Here is a 15,076-nt window from a genome sequence, read left to right as displayed (position 1 = left end):
TTCACAAGCAATTTTTATATGTGGATAAATACCTCATCATCTTCTTCTATTACTTTGGATATTCTAGCAGTTGAGATATTTTGATGGTTAACATTTATATTTTAACCAAGCCATCGTGGAATATGATTTCCAGAAATTCTTTGTCCAATAATTTCTCTCAATTTTGGCATTGCTTCACAAATACATATCTATTAGAATCAAAACAAAAGTTATAAGCATGAAAAACATATGATAAACCATATTTATAAAAAACCAGATGCAAAATTTTAGATTTTTTACTTGAAATATCCAAGGATAACATATGAAGTTCCACCTGATAGGATCTTTATTAGTATCTGTCTGCAAGTCTACACGAGTGATTTGATCTATAATCTTCTCATATACCAGCCTCCCCCAAGGATATTTATCAAATATCTCTAATTTGTCCACTAGTTGCGGCCAAGATGAATCTATTGTAGTACCGACACTTGAATTTAAAAGAAACATACTTAGTAGGCAGATAAAGCACAACTTCATTCTATCTTTCATCCTTTCCACTTTTGGTATATTATCTAGGAAATTTGTTGCATCCTCTATTTTTATAGACTTATCCTTGAAGTACTTATTCTTTAAATTGTTGTTTGATGAAACCACATTCAGTTCTTCAGGTGTTAATTCGCCACCAGTGTATAATCTAGATACTATTGCAAACTCTTTGATAGAGAACCTCACAGATTTGCCATTTATCAAAAACCACCACTCATGCTTTTTTTGACAATTTATCCTCCTCACAATTATCTGGTGCGATAAGGTCCCACAAAATTTCCCTTTACTAGGGGGTTCCAACAAATGACCCAACTGACCATATTTTCTAAAAACATTCTTGTCAGTTTTTGTTAACCACGAATTTATTTTTTCAAATAATTGCATGGAAGACCCAATGCTAATTTTAGATTTTCTTTGTACATTTTCATTCGTAATAACACTCGAGACACAAGGAAGCTCCGTTGTTAAAACAACTCTAGAAATTCTGAAATAATTTACCAAACAAACAAAAACAATATAAATTAATGTAAATAATAAGTACATACATTTATTACAAAATTGAACTAAGCGACCCAGAAGGTCACAAAAGGTCTCTTAGTGTATTTTTACATCAACAAGAAAATTGAACTAAGCGACCCTAAGAGACCTAGAGGGTCGCAAAGGTCGCTTGATGTATTTTAATATCTAAGAAAAAAATTGAACTAAGCAATCCTAAGCGACCGAGATGGTCGCAAAATGTCGCTTAGTGTATTTTACATTAAGAAGAAACTTGAACTAAGCGACCCAGAATGTCGCTTAGTGTATTTTAACATTAAGAAAAAAATTACACTGAGAGACCCTAAAATACACTTAATTACACTAGGCGACTCTATGAGATACATATGGTCTCTTAGTTTAAGTATCAAGTTAGTGAAAGAGTAAAGGAATGAGTGAAAGTAAAAGTTGTAGAAATAAGTAAAAAAAAAAAAATATCAAGAAATACATGTTGTCGCCGTTGAGGGTGGTCGGAGCTCGTAGCCGGCGAACTTCTCATGGCAGTAAAGGGTTGCTGGTCTAGTATCTTCAATGGAGAAGAAGAGAGATGTGAAAGGGGAGGAAGATGATGGGTTTCTAAAGGGTCTGATTGGTTCGCGATTAGAAAACTGTATTTTTGAAAAGTGAGATTCAGAAATGAAAATCTGAATTTAGTGACTAAAAACATGTTTCTGAAAATGTGATTGGTTCAATGTCAGTAAACTGTTTTTGAGTTTTAAAAAACTGAATCTGTGATTGGTATTAAAGTTGAAAATATAACAGATGCTGAATACGTGATTGATACAATTGAAAGTAAAATTTAATTATATTGATAAATTAAAATTTAATAATAGTGCATTAATTAAATTCATAATAATATTGCATTGTCATTAATTATTTTACTAAATTTATATAGATGACTAAAAATTTTAAATAGAAGTAAATACAAAATAATCTTAAAAAAAGTAGATTGACTTGTAAAAAGGACAAAAGAAAAAAAAAATAAGAACGTAAGAAAAATAAAAGAAAAGTAGCAAGAAAAAAAAATATTTTTTTTAAAAAAGTAGGATTATCCTGAAAATATAGGGTCTGATTGGTTCGTGATTAGAAAACTGTATTTTTTAAAAGTGAGATTCTGAAATGAAAATCTGAATTTAGTGACTAAAAACATGTTTCTGAAAATGTGATTGGTTCAATGTCTGTAAACTGTTTTTAAGTTTTAAAAAACTGAATCTGTGATTGGTTGAAGTGAATCTGAATATTATTTTAATTTTATATATTCTATATACATATGTTGTATGATTTTATATTTTTTAATAGATTTAATTAAGTAAAATTTAATAATAGTGCATTGATTATATTCATAAAATTGCTTCAGTATATAAGTGTTACTACCCATAAAAGAGTATTAACAATTATGATGATGTGACAATACAGTGACTTGGTATAACAAGTACCAAGTCACTAATAGGTAAATATTTTTTTTCTATATTAATTTCGAATTTAGTTATTTTTTGTAATAATTAATGTTGTTTCCAACTGATGAGAGATACTACCTATATTTAGAAATTGACATGCATTTGAAAAATAATAAATTTACAATATTACATTTTTATAATAAATACACGTTTTTCATTAGGTAACCCTTCTAAAAATTTGAAAAAATCAAAATTTATTTTTAGAAATATTAATTAACAATTATAAATATGGACCTTTGATTTTAATTCAATAATTAATATTAAAGTAATTATCAATGTGTAGTAACCATTTAAATGCACCCATATATTTATATATATATGTATATACATATATACTCGATCAGTAAGTCAAATCTTACTAAAAATATTAGGAAATAGAGAAAACATCTTTTTATCGTTTTCAATTGTATAGGCAAAATTTTAAAATCAAATTTAGATTTAGTTTTAAGAAAGGACTAACCAATCATATATTATTGTGGGTCCTACATGCTTTTAGTATTTGGAAACATAAAATTGGTTCCAAACCTGATACCAATCAGACTCTAAAATTTTCGTTTTTTAAATCCAACGGAAGAATTGAATTTATATTTTAAATTAGTTTTTAAAAATATTTAACCAAAAAAGTTTATTTTAGGACCCACAACTTTTAATTTTTAAAAACATAAAATCATATTTGAAATCATGCGATTTTTTTTGTTTTGATGAAGAAATCATGCGATTTTGTTGTATGTATTGAGGTATATTATTTAGAGAATCCATTTCATGAACGCCACATCATCGGATTTAAAAAAAATAATAACTAAAATAAGAAAGAATAAGAAAAAAGAAAAAAGCCATTTTGCACAAAGTTCTCTTTATTTTGCATACTATGATCGTCGACGAGGGGGGAGAGGCCGAGGCCGAGGCCGAGGCCGCATCCGCAGCGCAGCAATCGAAGGCGGACACCCAACAATCTCGACTGATCCTCCACAATTTCCTTTCCCTCCATCAATGCAATGAACTTGAATTCATCCACAAGAGTTGCAGTACAGTGGGTTACAGGCCCAACGTCTTCTCCACCACTCTTTCTCATCTCATCGCCACCAATTCTCCCCTTTTTCTCAGACCCTTCATTTCTATTAGAGGTATTCACCATTTACTCAATACCCACTTCTCCTTTTTCATTTATTTTTGTTAACAACTTCAAACCATTATGATGAAGAGAGGTTAAAGGAGAAGGTAGAGGAGTTCTTCGGCTGCGAGTATGAACTCTTTGTTGAGTTCACCGGTTTGATCAGGTTCCTTTTCTTTACTTGACTGAATAAATTTTCTATTTTTTGGACTATGTTATGTGATGCTAGTAAACTATGTGTTTCCAGTTGGACTAGAGGAGCAAGCATTGGGTGGCATAGTGATGATAATAGACCGTATCTTGAGCAGAGGCACTTTTCGGTGTGTATTCAAACTTGTTTTAAGAGTCTCACTTTCACTTTTTATGATCATGTGCTTTGCTTAGATAGTTTTTCCTATCAATTTTCCTTTTGCCCATTTTCATATGTTCACCCTTTTTTATGTATCTATTTGGACTGTGTTACTTGGGGTACTCCAGACTGACAGTTTTCCTCATTTTTTATTGTAAAAGGCAGTTTGTTATCTGAATAACTACGAGGATGATTTCAGTGGGGGACTTTTCCACTTTCAGGATGGGGAACCACAAACTATTGTACCATTGAGAGGAGTAAGTAGGGATACTATGCTTGGTAATGATTTTCTTTAGTTTCTTTGTTTGGTTCATGCATTAGAATGGAAGACCAAAGACCCTTTGGGAGTATTTGAATGTGTCAAATCAGAACTAAGGAAAGGAAAAACAGAGTTGATTGAGATTTAGTTTCAGTTATTTGCTCATTATTCACCTAGTAGCTCTATATTTTCAGGATGTTGTGATATACACAGCTGATAGCTGCAACATTCATTCTGTTGATGAGGTAGCTCTCTCTCTCTCTCTCTCTCTCTCTCTCTTTCTCTGTCTCTGTCTCTGTCTCTCTCTCTCTTGTCACTCCTGCACATGAAGTGCCAGATGAATGCTGATTCTCTGTTGCTGTTTTTCTTTTGTGCTCAGATTATTGATGGGGAAAGACTTACTTTGGCATTATGGTTTAGTCGTGAGAGTTCTTATGATGAGGACACTAAACTTATTTCCCTTCTCTCAGAGACTACATTACATAGTAACAAATGGCTACCACTTCCAGCATCCAGTGATATGTATTGGTTTTCACTGGGTCAATCTTCTGAGGACCGCTTGGGTTTTGATATATGTTGGGCAAGATTGCATGTACTTGGGTTTGACATACTTTATTCTGAAGATAAGAGCTGCTACTCTGATATCTCTGAGTTATTAATGGAGCCAGTGCAATTGGCAAGGGGAAATGAGTTGTTTGACAAGGAGTTTGTCAATATCCTGCATGCACTTCAGGTATTAAAGCAATGCTTATGTTGCCATGAATTGGTGTTACAAAGATTAAAACTACTTTCATTTGAAACACCAATTCTTCCTTGTTGTCTGTTAGTAATCTAAATTTGAGTCCTTACTCAAAGTTTTGAGCGAGTCATGTACATTCACATATAGTGTTTTCAATCCTTTATGCAGTTTAGTGTTGCTCCATTTCCCCTCTTCTATTGTTTATCAAAGCAGCATTTGGTAACATGGAAACACAATTATAATTCACTTGGATTGTTTTATTTTTTGACGTCTTGACTGATGGCATCTATGATCTACATGTTAGCAATTGAAATGGCTGAAGAATTAAACAAGTCGCTATAGCACAAATACGTTCTTTCTTGAGTAATTGGAATTTTCTTTTGAATATCCCTTCGTATGGAAGATATGCATGTTTTTTCTAGTTCTGCAACTTGTAATCTGAGGGTGGTTTATGCAGAGTGTTGAACTGAAAAACTTATGTAGAGCTAAGGCTTGGGTTTGATGTCATTTATTTTACCATTGTTGAAGACTACTTTCTGACCACCATCTGTATTATCTAGAATTTTTAGAGGTGGTATCACTGGGGCTAGTGCGTTGCAGCAACAAGTTTGCCACCTTGAAATTCTTTCATATTTCATCCACCAAGTCTCTCTCTAAATTATGTTTAACAGGTGGTGCAATACTACTGCTGGAAGGCTTCCGAAGTGGTAGCTATGAAAGTTGAAGTAGAAAACAGCAAGGTTGTACTATTGTCAGAATTGCAGCAACACAGAATTAGTAGCCTCAAGTCTTTATTTTTGAGGGATAATCACCTAGCAGAGACGGTGTTTAGTCGTGCAACTTGTGGCAAAAATGTGCAGCACGGTTTTGATTGGACAAAGTTTGCTGCTACCATAGCAATGTGGGAGGGTTATGCTTGCGATTCTTATGAGGGAATAATGAGAAGCTTACCATACTGGAGAGTACAACAATCTATATTCAATGTTTCATTCAATGAGACGTAACTGGTATGTTTACTTGTTGCTCTTTATTAGATTTAATAAAAAACTAATCATTTGGAGTGGTACTTTATCAATCAACCACATATTTTTGAACTGTTATAACTAAGCAGAATATGTTTTCTCAAAACAGCCAGAGATTAAAAAGGGTTGAGGGAGTGTGGATGTTAATGATAGATTAAGCTATAAATATGTATATTTTCCATTGAGAGTATTAACTACTGAGCCTTATCTTAGACTTACAAGCAGAAATTTGAAAGGACTCTATATCTAATAGTCATCACCTTCCACCTTTATTTGTAATAATCACATTATTCTTCTTCTATCTCTTTCTGAACAACTATATAAACCGCCATTTAGTAATCAGAGAGAGATTTCTCTACATGGATGAGTCCAAATTTTTGTAGAGGCTCTCTTGGTGCAAGACATTACCGAAGACATCGTAGTATGAAAAGGTGGCCACTGTCTCAGTTATTTCCATTGACATGAAACCTTGCCCATCATAGTACAGCTTTAGCTCCTCTGGGTTCCACTTTTTTTCGTCTCCTCTCCATGCCTTGGAGCCACCTCCACTTGTCATGAACTGGATTTGGCTGCACAGGACACAATTCTAATATCAGTTGCTAAGTTCTTTAGAAATTTATTCTTACTGAAAAAAAAAAGCATGGCTTTAAGATCAAGAAAACAGTCACCTTTTATTGTCAACTATGTGCTCTAAGCAATGGTCATGGCCATTGACATAGAAATCAACATTGTTTGCCTGAACAAATAGTGTACAATATGAGTTTGGAGTTCAATCTAAGAACAACTTTTCCTTTACAAGAAAAGAAGCCAAGTTCAATTCTTATTTAGAATTATTAGAAGGAATTTTATTCAACACCTCAAGTATTGGGAGGAGTTGTGATTCAAGCTCTTCGGTATTTCCATGGTGTCCAGCGCTTTTGATTGTATGGTGACCAACCACAATTTTCCATTTTGCAGTAGAATGCTTCAGTGCTGAATCCAACTTCTGTTGCATTGCAATAATATATATATATATATTTATATGTTAGAATTTTTAAATGTTTACTGAGTTATCATAATTTAATAAGTATATTTTGGAAACTATTAAATTGATTACAACCATTGAATTATGTAACTAATATTGACCTAACTAAGGGGCACCAATAGTGCTCAACAACACCTTACGATGATTAGTGCAATTTAGTAACGGGACTTTAGAGCACTCCCATCCGGTGCTCTACTTCAACCTTTAAAATACCTCCCAAAAACACACATTTTTCTATTTTACCTCTAAGTTTTACATTTTACCATACATCAGATTCTCTATTTTTTTCTTTATATCATTTAAATATTATATTTTCAAACATTTTTTATTCATTTCAAATATTTTTTATAACTATCAATAATATTCTAATATATTTTAATATTATAATATTGGGTTAAAGGATGAATAGTGTACATTAAATATAGCTTGGTACTGTAGCTTTATCTAAAAATATTTGTAAAATACATCATCCAATGTATACTCATTTTTGTTAGTTTTAGCTATTTTTTTACATATTTTGATAATATAACTCACCCAATGTGAGTGCTCTTATAGCAATGCTCTTAATTTATGGCTCTTGGGGTTCATATGATTGTGAAGGGGTCAGTTAAATTACCTTCAATAGCTTTGAGAGATAATGGTGCCTTGGTAACACTCCTCTCCAGTCATATGTTTGGCCCTCTGGGTCGGTGAAATACTTGTCCACAAATGGAGTTGTGTCCACAAAGAAAAATTCCACAATTTCTGACCCAAGAAAAAATAATAATAAATTTGAAGCCAGGCAATTTCAGATTGTATTGGCAAATATTACCCACCTTGAGCAATGTTGTGCTAGGTTTCATAGTATAAGCAAAATAAGCAACCAAACCAAACAATGCACATATAATGGTAGTTTATTCTTATAAAGTGTATTTGTTAACAGATTGAAATTATATAAAATATGCACCTGCATTTACAATGAAAGACCTTAAGCAGAGCCATCTTCTATCTTTTTTCTTGAGATCAGGACTCAATTGTGCTAATGCATCCCCACGATAGTCATGGTTCCCCAAAACTGCCAATTAAATATCCAAACACATTAGCAAAATATTAGCCAATCCAAATATTGGTAATGCAAATTATGTATAATATATGTTGGATTTGGTGAGAAAATAGTTATGTAATGTTAAATTATTGATTAGATTTGAAGTTATTATTACCAATGTACCATTGCTTCTGCAAACTTGGAGCTGTGTAGATATTGGAAAATGACTCATAAAATGCAGGGTCATTCACACCAGTCAAACCATCTTCATAAAAATTGTCACCCGTGGAGATCACAAACTCAATGTCTAGTTTCTCTCCAATTATGCCCATCTACATTTCATATAAAAATAATATATTATAACCAGCATTATTATAAAAGGGTATTTGCGGCATAAATACAAAATATTTTACCTTTATTACAGTTAAACACCGAATTTTTTATTTTTACGACAAAAGTACATAATGTTCAATATATGTTAAAGATAAATACTTAATTTTTTTTCTTTACGGCAAAAATACTCAAAAGTTGCTAAAACATTACTTTTATCAGTACTCAAGATAAATGTTGACTCACCAGATATGTATCACTCCGTAATTTGGGTATTTTTGTTATCAAAATATGTATTTTTTAAAAAAATATTATGAAATGGACCGATTGCAGAGTGATAAATGTCTGCTTAGTCAATATGTTTAACAACGAGGATGTACTTAAAGAATCAATGTTTTAACAACTTTAAGTATTTTTGCTGCAAAGAAAAAAGATTAGGTATTTATTCTAACATTTATTGAACATTGAGTATTTTTGCGGTAAAAAAAAAAGATTAGTTATTTAACTGTAACAAGTGTGAAATATTGAATATTTATGCCGCAGGTACTTATATTATAAACTAATAATACATATAAATTTCATAATATTAAATTCATGTAGGTCCAACATTTATATTAGTGCGAGTGATGTCGGTACGAAAACAAACATTTCTTGTTTGTTATATTTAGAGGTAACTATTACATTTCTTGTTTCATGAATATTTTCACAAATTATCCCATCAAGAACTATTTCAATAAGTTATATTATATATATCTTGCATTCTTCCAAAAGTTATAAAACTCTTACTATTTATAAGAAGTGAAATTAATCTCAAGAAAAAATCAGTGCACTACCAACAACCCATTCATTACTCAATAATCTTAATTATTTAATTTTCAAGCCAAGAAATGCTATTTTCTTCATGTATAATCTATGCCAACTAACATTATGTTCTTATAAAGGTGGACCCCGGCTGTGTTAATTACGCATATTATATGCCGACTAATTATATAAAAGAAATTTTTTGATAATAATTATTAGGTATTTTTAGTATTTTCGGTATACGGATTATTTTTTTTTATATGCGTTGTATAATGTAATACATGAGACCTAACGGAAATTCTTGGTTTTAACGGTTTTTTATTTTTTTAATGTTAACTTTAACGGAATATTCTATTATTTAACATAATATTTGTAAACACTTAAATTTAAATAAAATAAAATAAATAATTAAAAAATTTTAAAAAAGATATTTTTTAGATATTTTACAATGATAATTATTTAAAAATAATAAATACTTAAATAAATTAAAATATGATATTTTTCAGATATTTTACAATGATAATTATTTTAAAATAATAAATAATTAAACAAATTAAAATATGATATTTTTGAGATATTTTACCATGATAATTATTTAAAAATAATAACATCATACGTTTTATAACTTAAATAAAATTTAATTAAACTTATAAACTTACTTATTAGAATAATATCATATTAAACATATAATATAATCTACTGTGAATAATATTTAATATTACATTAAACATATAATATATAATCTCTTGTTGTCACTCCAAAATTCAAAAACTAGAACAAACATAAATTTTAACAAAAATAAATAAATTATTTAATTAAAATATGATATTTATTTGAAATTTATATGACATTAATATAAATTTAATAAAAATAATTAATAAATTCTATAAATAAAACTAAGCAAACGTGCATATTGCACGTTGCTTGTAACTAGTAGAGATAATACGCGTGAAACAAACTGTTTGAATTTTAATTTTGATATTCTAAATTAATCAAAATTTTCTGAAAATTCGTGAGAAATCCCTGTAATTACATTATATAAAAAAAATTAAAATGGTAGCTTATATATGTACCAAAAATACTAAAAGTATTAAATATATATATTTCAGAGGTATAGATGTAGTCACGCACTATACGCATATATATATATATATATATATAAACATATTTATCTCGTTCCTCTGTGGAGTAATATACAGTATCATCAATGCATTATTATTCCTAAATTGCTTCTAACATTATTATAAATTAAGAATAGTTATATCCTAATTAAACCTATTATTTCATATATAGAAAAGTCATAAAACTTTAAATAAAGGGACGGTATATGTACAAATCGTTATTGATATTTATTTATAACGGTTTTTTTTGGTATCAACTTTCATATATAATAAGACTTAGGCATAGCATCAATTTAATGAAAAAAAATTCTGATTTTCCTATTACACTGTCTCATCCCATTCTCACTAATTAATTTAACACACCTCATTTAATTTAATTAATTATTAATAAAATTATTTGACAGCATTAAAATGAATTAATGGAGCTTTTAATTTTCTCTTCTCAATTAATACTAAATTCTCCTTCAAGAAAAATAATAATGATATCAATTTATTTTAAAAGAAAATAATCTCAATTTAAATTTAATAATAATATCCATCGATTTAATATAAAATTAGTTGAAAATCCTTATTAAAATTTAATCTCAATTAATTAAAAGTCTTATTTTTTGGTGACATTTTTGTTAAAGATTCTTATTAAAATTTAATCTCAATTAATTAAAAGTATAATTTTTTTTGGTAATCTGTCACGACAAATTTTTTTTAAAAATATTTTTAGAAATAAAAATAAAATAGAAAACCACATTAATATTATTGCTCTCAACGTTAAAGAAAATAAAATACATAAAACATCTTTATAAAAGTTAAAATCTGATCATAAATCTTTACCAACATAACATAATTATATGTAATTTTTTTTTAAAAAAAAATGGTACTTATATGTATTTTTCTGTAATAAAATATGAGCAAAGAGAAAAAAGAGTGTTTTCTTATGCAAAATAACAGGAGAAGGAAAAAAAATGAAAATTTGATTGTAAAATCTTAATTTGAATAAGAATAGTTATTCCTCTAATTTAAATGGAACTAATATTGTATTTTTTTGTAAAGAGTTGTAATAGGTTTTCTCATTTTAAAAGAGAGAAAACAAGTAAAATAGATAGAGATTGGTATGAGGCTTTGAGCTCTAGTTATGGAGCTCTTTGATTACTGTTGTAAAGAGATTGTTGAGCAATAAAAATTTTACTCATTTCTCAAAAAAAAAATATTGTATTTTTTTTAAATTTAAAGTAACATTAATATTTGATTGTTAAAAGAAATATTATGTATTTTAGTTAATTTAACGTTAGAGAGCAAAAATGTTTAAATTTTATTTTTGTCTTTTAACGTGATTGATTACAAAAAAATTAGACTTTTAATTAATTGAGATTAATTTTTAATAAGAATTTTTAACTAATTTTATATTAAACTGATAGATATTATTATTAAATTTAAATCGAGATCATTTTTCTTTTAAAAATAAATTGATATTATTATTTTTTTGTAGAGAAAATTTAACATTAATTGAGGGGAGAAAATTGAAACTCTATTAATTCATTTTAACGTTGTTAAATAATTTTATTAATAGTTAATTAAATTAAAAAAAGTATCTTAAATTAATTTAATTAGTGAGACAAAATGAGACAATATAATAGGGATGCAGATTGTTTTTCCAATGTAAGGGGGTCCAATATACGTACCAACGAAACTGCTATGGAATATACATCGAATTATGCTATGGAATATATTACTATGACACGTAACGTACTCTTCTCATAAATAAACGTGTCAGTTCCGTAAGTACCACATTATAAGTTGTGTGGTTTTCAACCCCATATAAGTTTTATAGATTAGCTACTTTTATGACCATTGATTTTGAAATTTAGATATTTATTATCCTGAAAAGTACTATAATAATGTTGAAAATTGATATAATTAAGGTGTTACTTTTCTTATGATATGTTACGTATCAATAATCTACAAGTTTATTATTAGGTCGTTTGGTTGTGGTGACTATTAATTAGCACACCACGATTTGACCTCACAAATGATTCAAATACTATAAATTAGAAGAGAAAAATGTGAAAATGATATTTTTTTTTAAATGATTTTGTATTCTGATTTATTTTTGATAGTTTTTTGTAAAATATTTTAGTTTAAAATTTGACTAATTGTCTAAATTTTTTAATTAGTTATCTAAAATTTTCGACTAACTGTTTAAATTTTTGACTACCTGTCTAAATTTTTAACTATCTACTTAAATTATGAGAGATTATTTTACAAAAAATTATTAAAATTTAGCTAGAATGCAAATTGACTTTTACAAAATAAGTCATTTTAATAAAAGCCACAAAATATAAATAGTATAAAACAAACCTATATATATATAAATATATATACGATATAGCTAGGGGTGAATCATGATTTGATGATTTCATGCAGAATATTTTAGTAATATTTCTAGTGCGGGTATATTATTTTTTTGATATAGATCGAAACCTACAAGTCAAATGAACTTAAATAAAGAAGGTCACATTTTAGAAATATATACATAGTACAATTTTTCAATAGTATGTTCAATTTAAGCCTTATCGGTAATATTTTGAGTGTTATTAACTTTTGAATAGTTTTTGACGCAATTTTTTTATGACTATGTATATGGTAGCTATTTAGAGCATCGACGAAATTTTTAGAAAATTCTGAATAATTTATAATACCGAAAATTAAGTTCAAACATGTTACATATGTGACTAATTTTTTTTATACGCGTAGAAAATAACATGTTTGAACCTAGTTTTCGGTACTGTAAACTATTCAGAATTTTCTGAAAATTTACCGATGCTCTAAGCAACTACAATATACACGTTCATATAAAAATATTGCGCCAAAAACAGTTCCCGAGTCAATAATACTGAAAAGCCCAACCGAGGCTTAAAGTGAAGTCCTTTAGAAAATTCTCCTATTTATTGTGGTTATTATTAATAATTAAATAAACCATTTATAAAATACAATATGCATCTACCATACCAACCAGTTCAAACATCCACAGTTTTGAATATTATTTCTGTACAAACTTCTAATTATGAACAAATATAAGCAAGGAATAATATATATCAAAACCTTATAGTATTAAATTCAACAAATTATGGAACCAAAATGATAATCCCATGATCTTTCAGATCAGAGACTCTTTAGAAATTTATTAAGCACCAAACCTAGAAAATGAATTAATACAAAGAACACATATATATATATAATATATTTGAAGATATTATTACCTGATGGGCGACTTGGGACTGGTTGTAGAAGCCCCGTCGTCCCCAGTCGCCGACCACCAAGAAATTGAGCGACCTATCAGCTGGTTTCGCCGCCGGGAGTCGGAGATATTGAAGTTCAGCGCCACTCGTGACATTTATGAACGAAAGAGCTGTAAAGAAGAAAACTACTATAATGGTCCTAGAAGCCGCCATGGATGATATATATATATATATATAAATATATATGGATTAATAGTATGTGTTATTAGTTGTAATTGCATGTAGCAAAACGAGACTCAGATAAATTTGATTTTATATAATATGGGCAAGAGAGAGTGATTTTAATTTGTTTCTAATACGTGAAATGAATAAAGCCAAGCTCTAAGACAGTTTTGACATATAAATATATATATTTATAACGTGTGTGATGCACCATTAAGCATGTCAACAAGTATATAAAATGGGATATTCTTTTTCTACCAAATAATTATTAATTGGTTTGAAATTTTTATATATATATAATGACATTACTTGTAAGCTACAATGACGGATAATTATGCGTATTTGAATGCTTATTTTTATTTTTAAAATATAACGTTTGCAAATAAAATAAAAAAAAAATGAAAGGAAGAAATGGTTGCTTATATCTGAGAGGGATATATATACCTAATCGTCAAGGTATTGGATTGGAATTAGTTGCATTCGTCAATCAATATTCTCTTCCTACCAAAAAAATATGTGGTAATTAATATTGAAAAGTTGTTTCTTTTTTAAAGTTCATTTTAATAATTAAGAGTGGTTTGATGTTTTGTTTTCATCACAAAAAATTCAAATTTTTTTGAATAAAAGATTAATTTTATTAATAAAGATCCACGACCAAATCCCTTAACAAACAAGCAGGAGCATCATGCTCCATAAACACACGATTATAGTAAACACAAGATAAACGCGCTAAGGAGTGTGCTCCCTGGTTCCCAGATCGTTTAACAAAAATGAAATGAAGTTGACTCATAGCTGCCTGCCAGCAACGACTTACAATCCTCCACCACAGACCCAAATGCAGAAGCCATAACAATCTGACTTTTGAATGGCCTGCACAACAACAAGGCAATCAGTTTCGACCATCCCTTGTTGCCAACCTCTCTTAGCAGCAACTAGCTTACCATTACTATCCCAAGCCACACACCCAAAGCCAAATTTCAATTCCTCTTCAAACATGACAACATCTACATTGACCTTGATCTTATTACGTTGAGGCTTGACCCAGTGATCACTACCGTCCCCTGGCACAGAACACACCAGCGACGCAACATGACTGTTGTTTTGAACACTTGTCCATTGATCAAGGTGACCTTTATCAAACACAACTATATCTATAGCATGCTGATTTTTTTGACACCAAACCAACTAATTCATTCTTTTCCAAATAGCCCAACAAACAACCATATAAAACTCCAAGCGCTCCTTGCAAAAAGCACCAAAAAAACATTGTGAAGTCCATCCCCAAAAAAGCTTCCTCCCAACAAGCTTTCGCAAAAGAACAACTT

The 15,076-nt window shown here is 29.2% G+C and overlaps 2 protein-coding genes across 2 annotated transcripts; one reads left to right on the top strand and one right to left on the bottom strand.

Moving 5' to 3' along the window:
• Positions 1-3,319: 3,319 nt before the first annotated feature.
• On the top strand, positions 3,320-7,034 carry LOC133824371 (uncharacterized). Its single transcript, XM_062257253.1, has 8 exons — positions 3,320-3,640; positions 3,718-3,793; positions 3,875-3,947; positions 4,138-4,233; positions 4,430-4,480; positions 4,615-4,968; positions 5,646-5,981; positions 6,333-7,034. Exons 1-7 carry the CDS (start codon positions 3,385-3,387, stop codon positions 5,976-5,978), a joined length of 1,239 nt encoding a protein of 412 aa, XP_062113237.1. The 5' UTR covers positions 3,320-3,384; the 3' UTR covers positions 5,979-5,981; positions 6,333-7,034.
• Positions 6,151-13,906, bottom strand: LOC133824374 (purple acid phosphatase 3-like). The gene is made up of 7 exons (XM_062257257.1): positions 13,551-13,906; positions 8,220-8,376; positions 7,967-8,074; positions 7,637-7,764; positions 6,853-6,981; positions 6,665-6,732; positions 6,151-6,565 (listed from the first exon to the last, which is right to left on the bottom strand). The coding sequence occupies exons 1-7, from the start codon at positions 13,740-13,742 to the stop codon at positions 6,352-6,354; spliced, it is 996 nt and encodes a 331-aa protein (XP_062113241.1). The 5' UTR covers positions 13,743-13,906; the 3' UTR covers positions 6,151-6,351.
• Between the last annotated feature and the right edge of the window lie 1,170 nt (positions 13,907-15,076).

This window comes from Humulus lupulus, chromosome 3 (genome assembly GCF_963169125.1).
Source record: "Humulus lupulus chromosome 3, drHumLupu1.1, whole genome shotgun sequence".
NCBI classification, from domain to species: Eukaryota; Viridiplantae; Streptophyta; class Magnoliopsida; order Rosales; family Cannabaceae; genus Humulus; species Humulus lupulus.
This window is presented reverse-complemented; position numbering and strand designations above follow the sequence as displayed.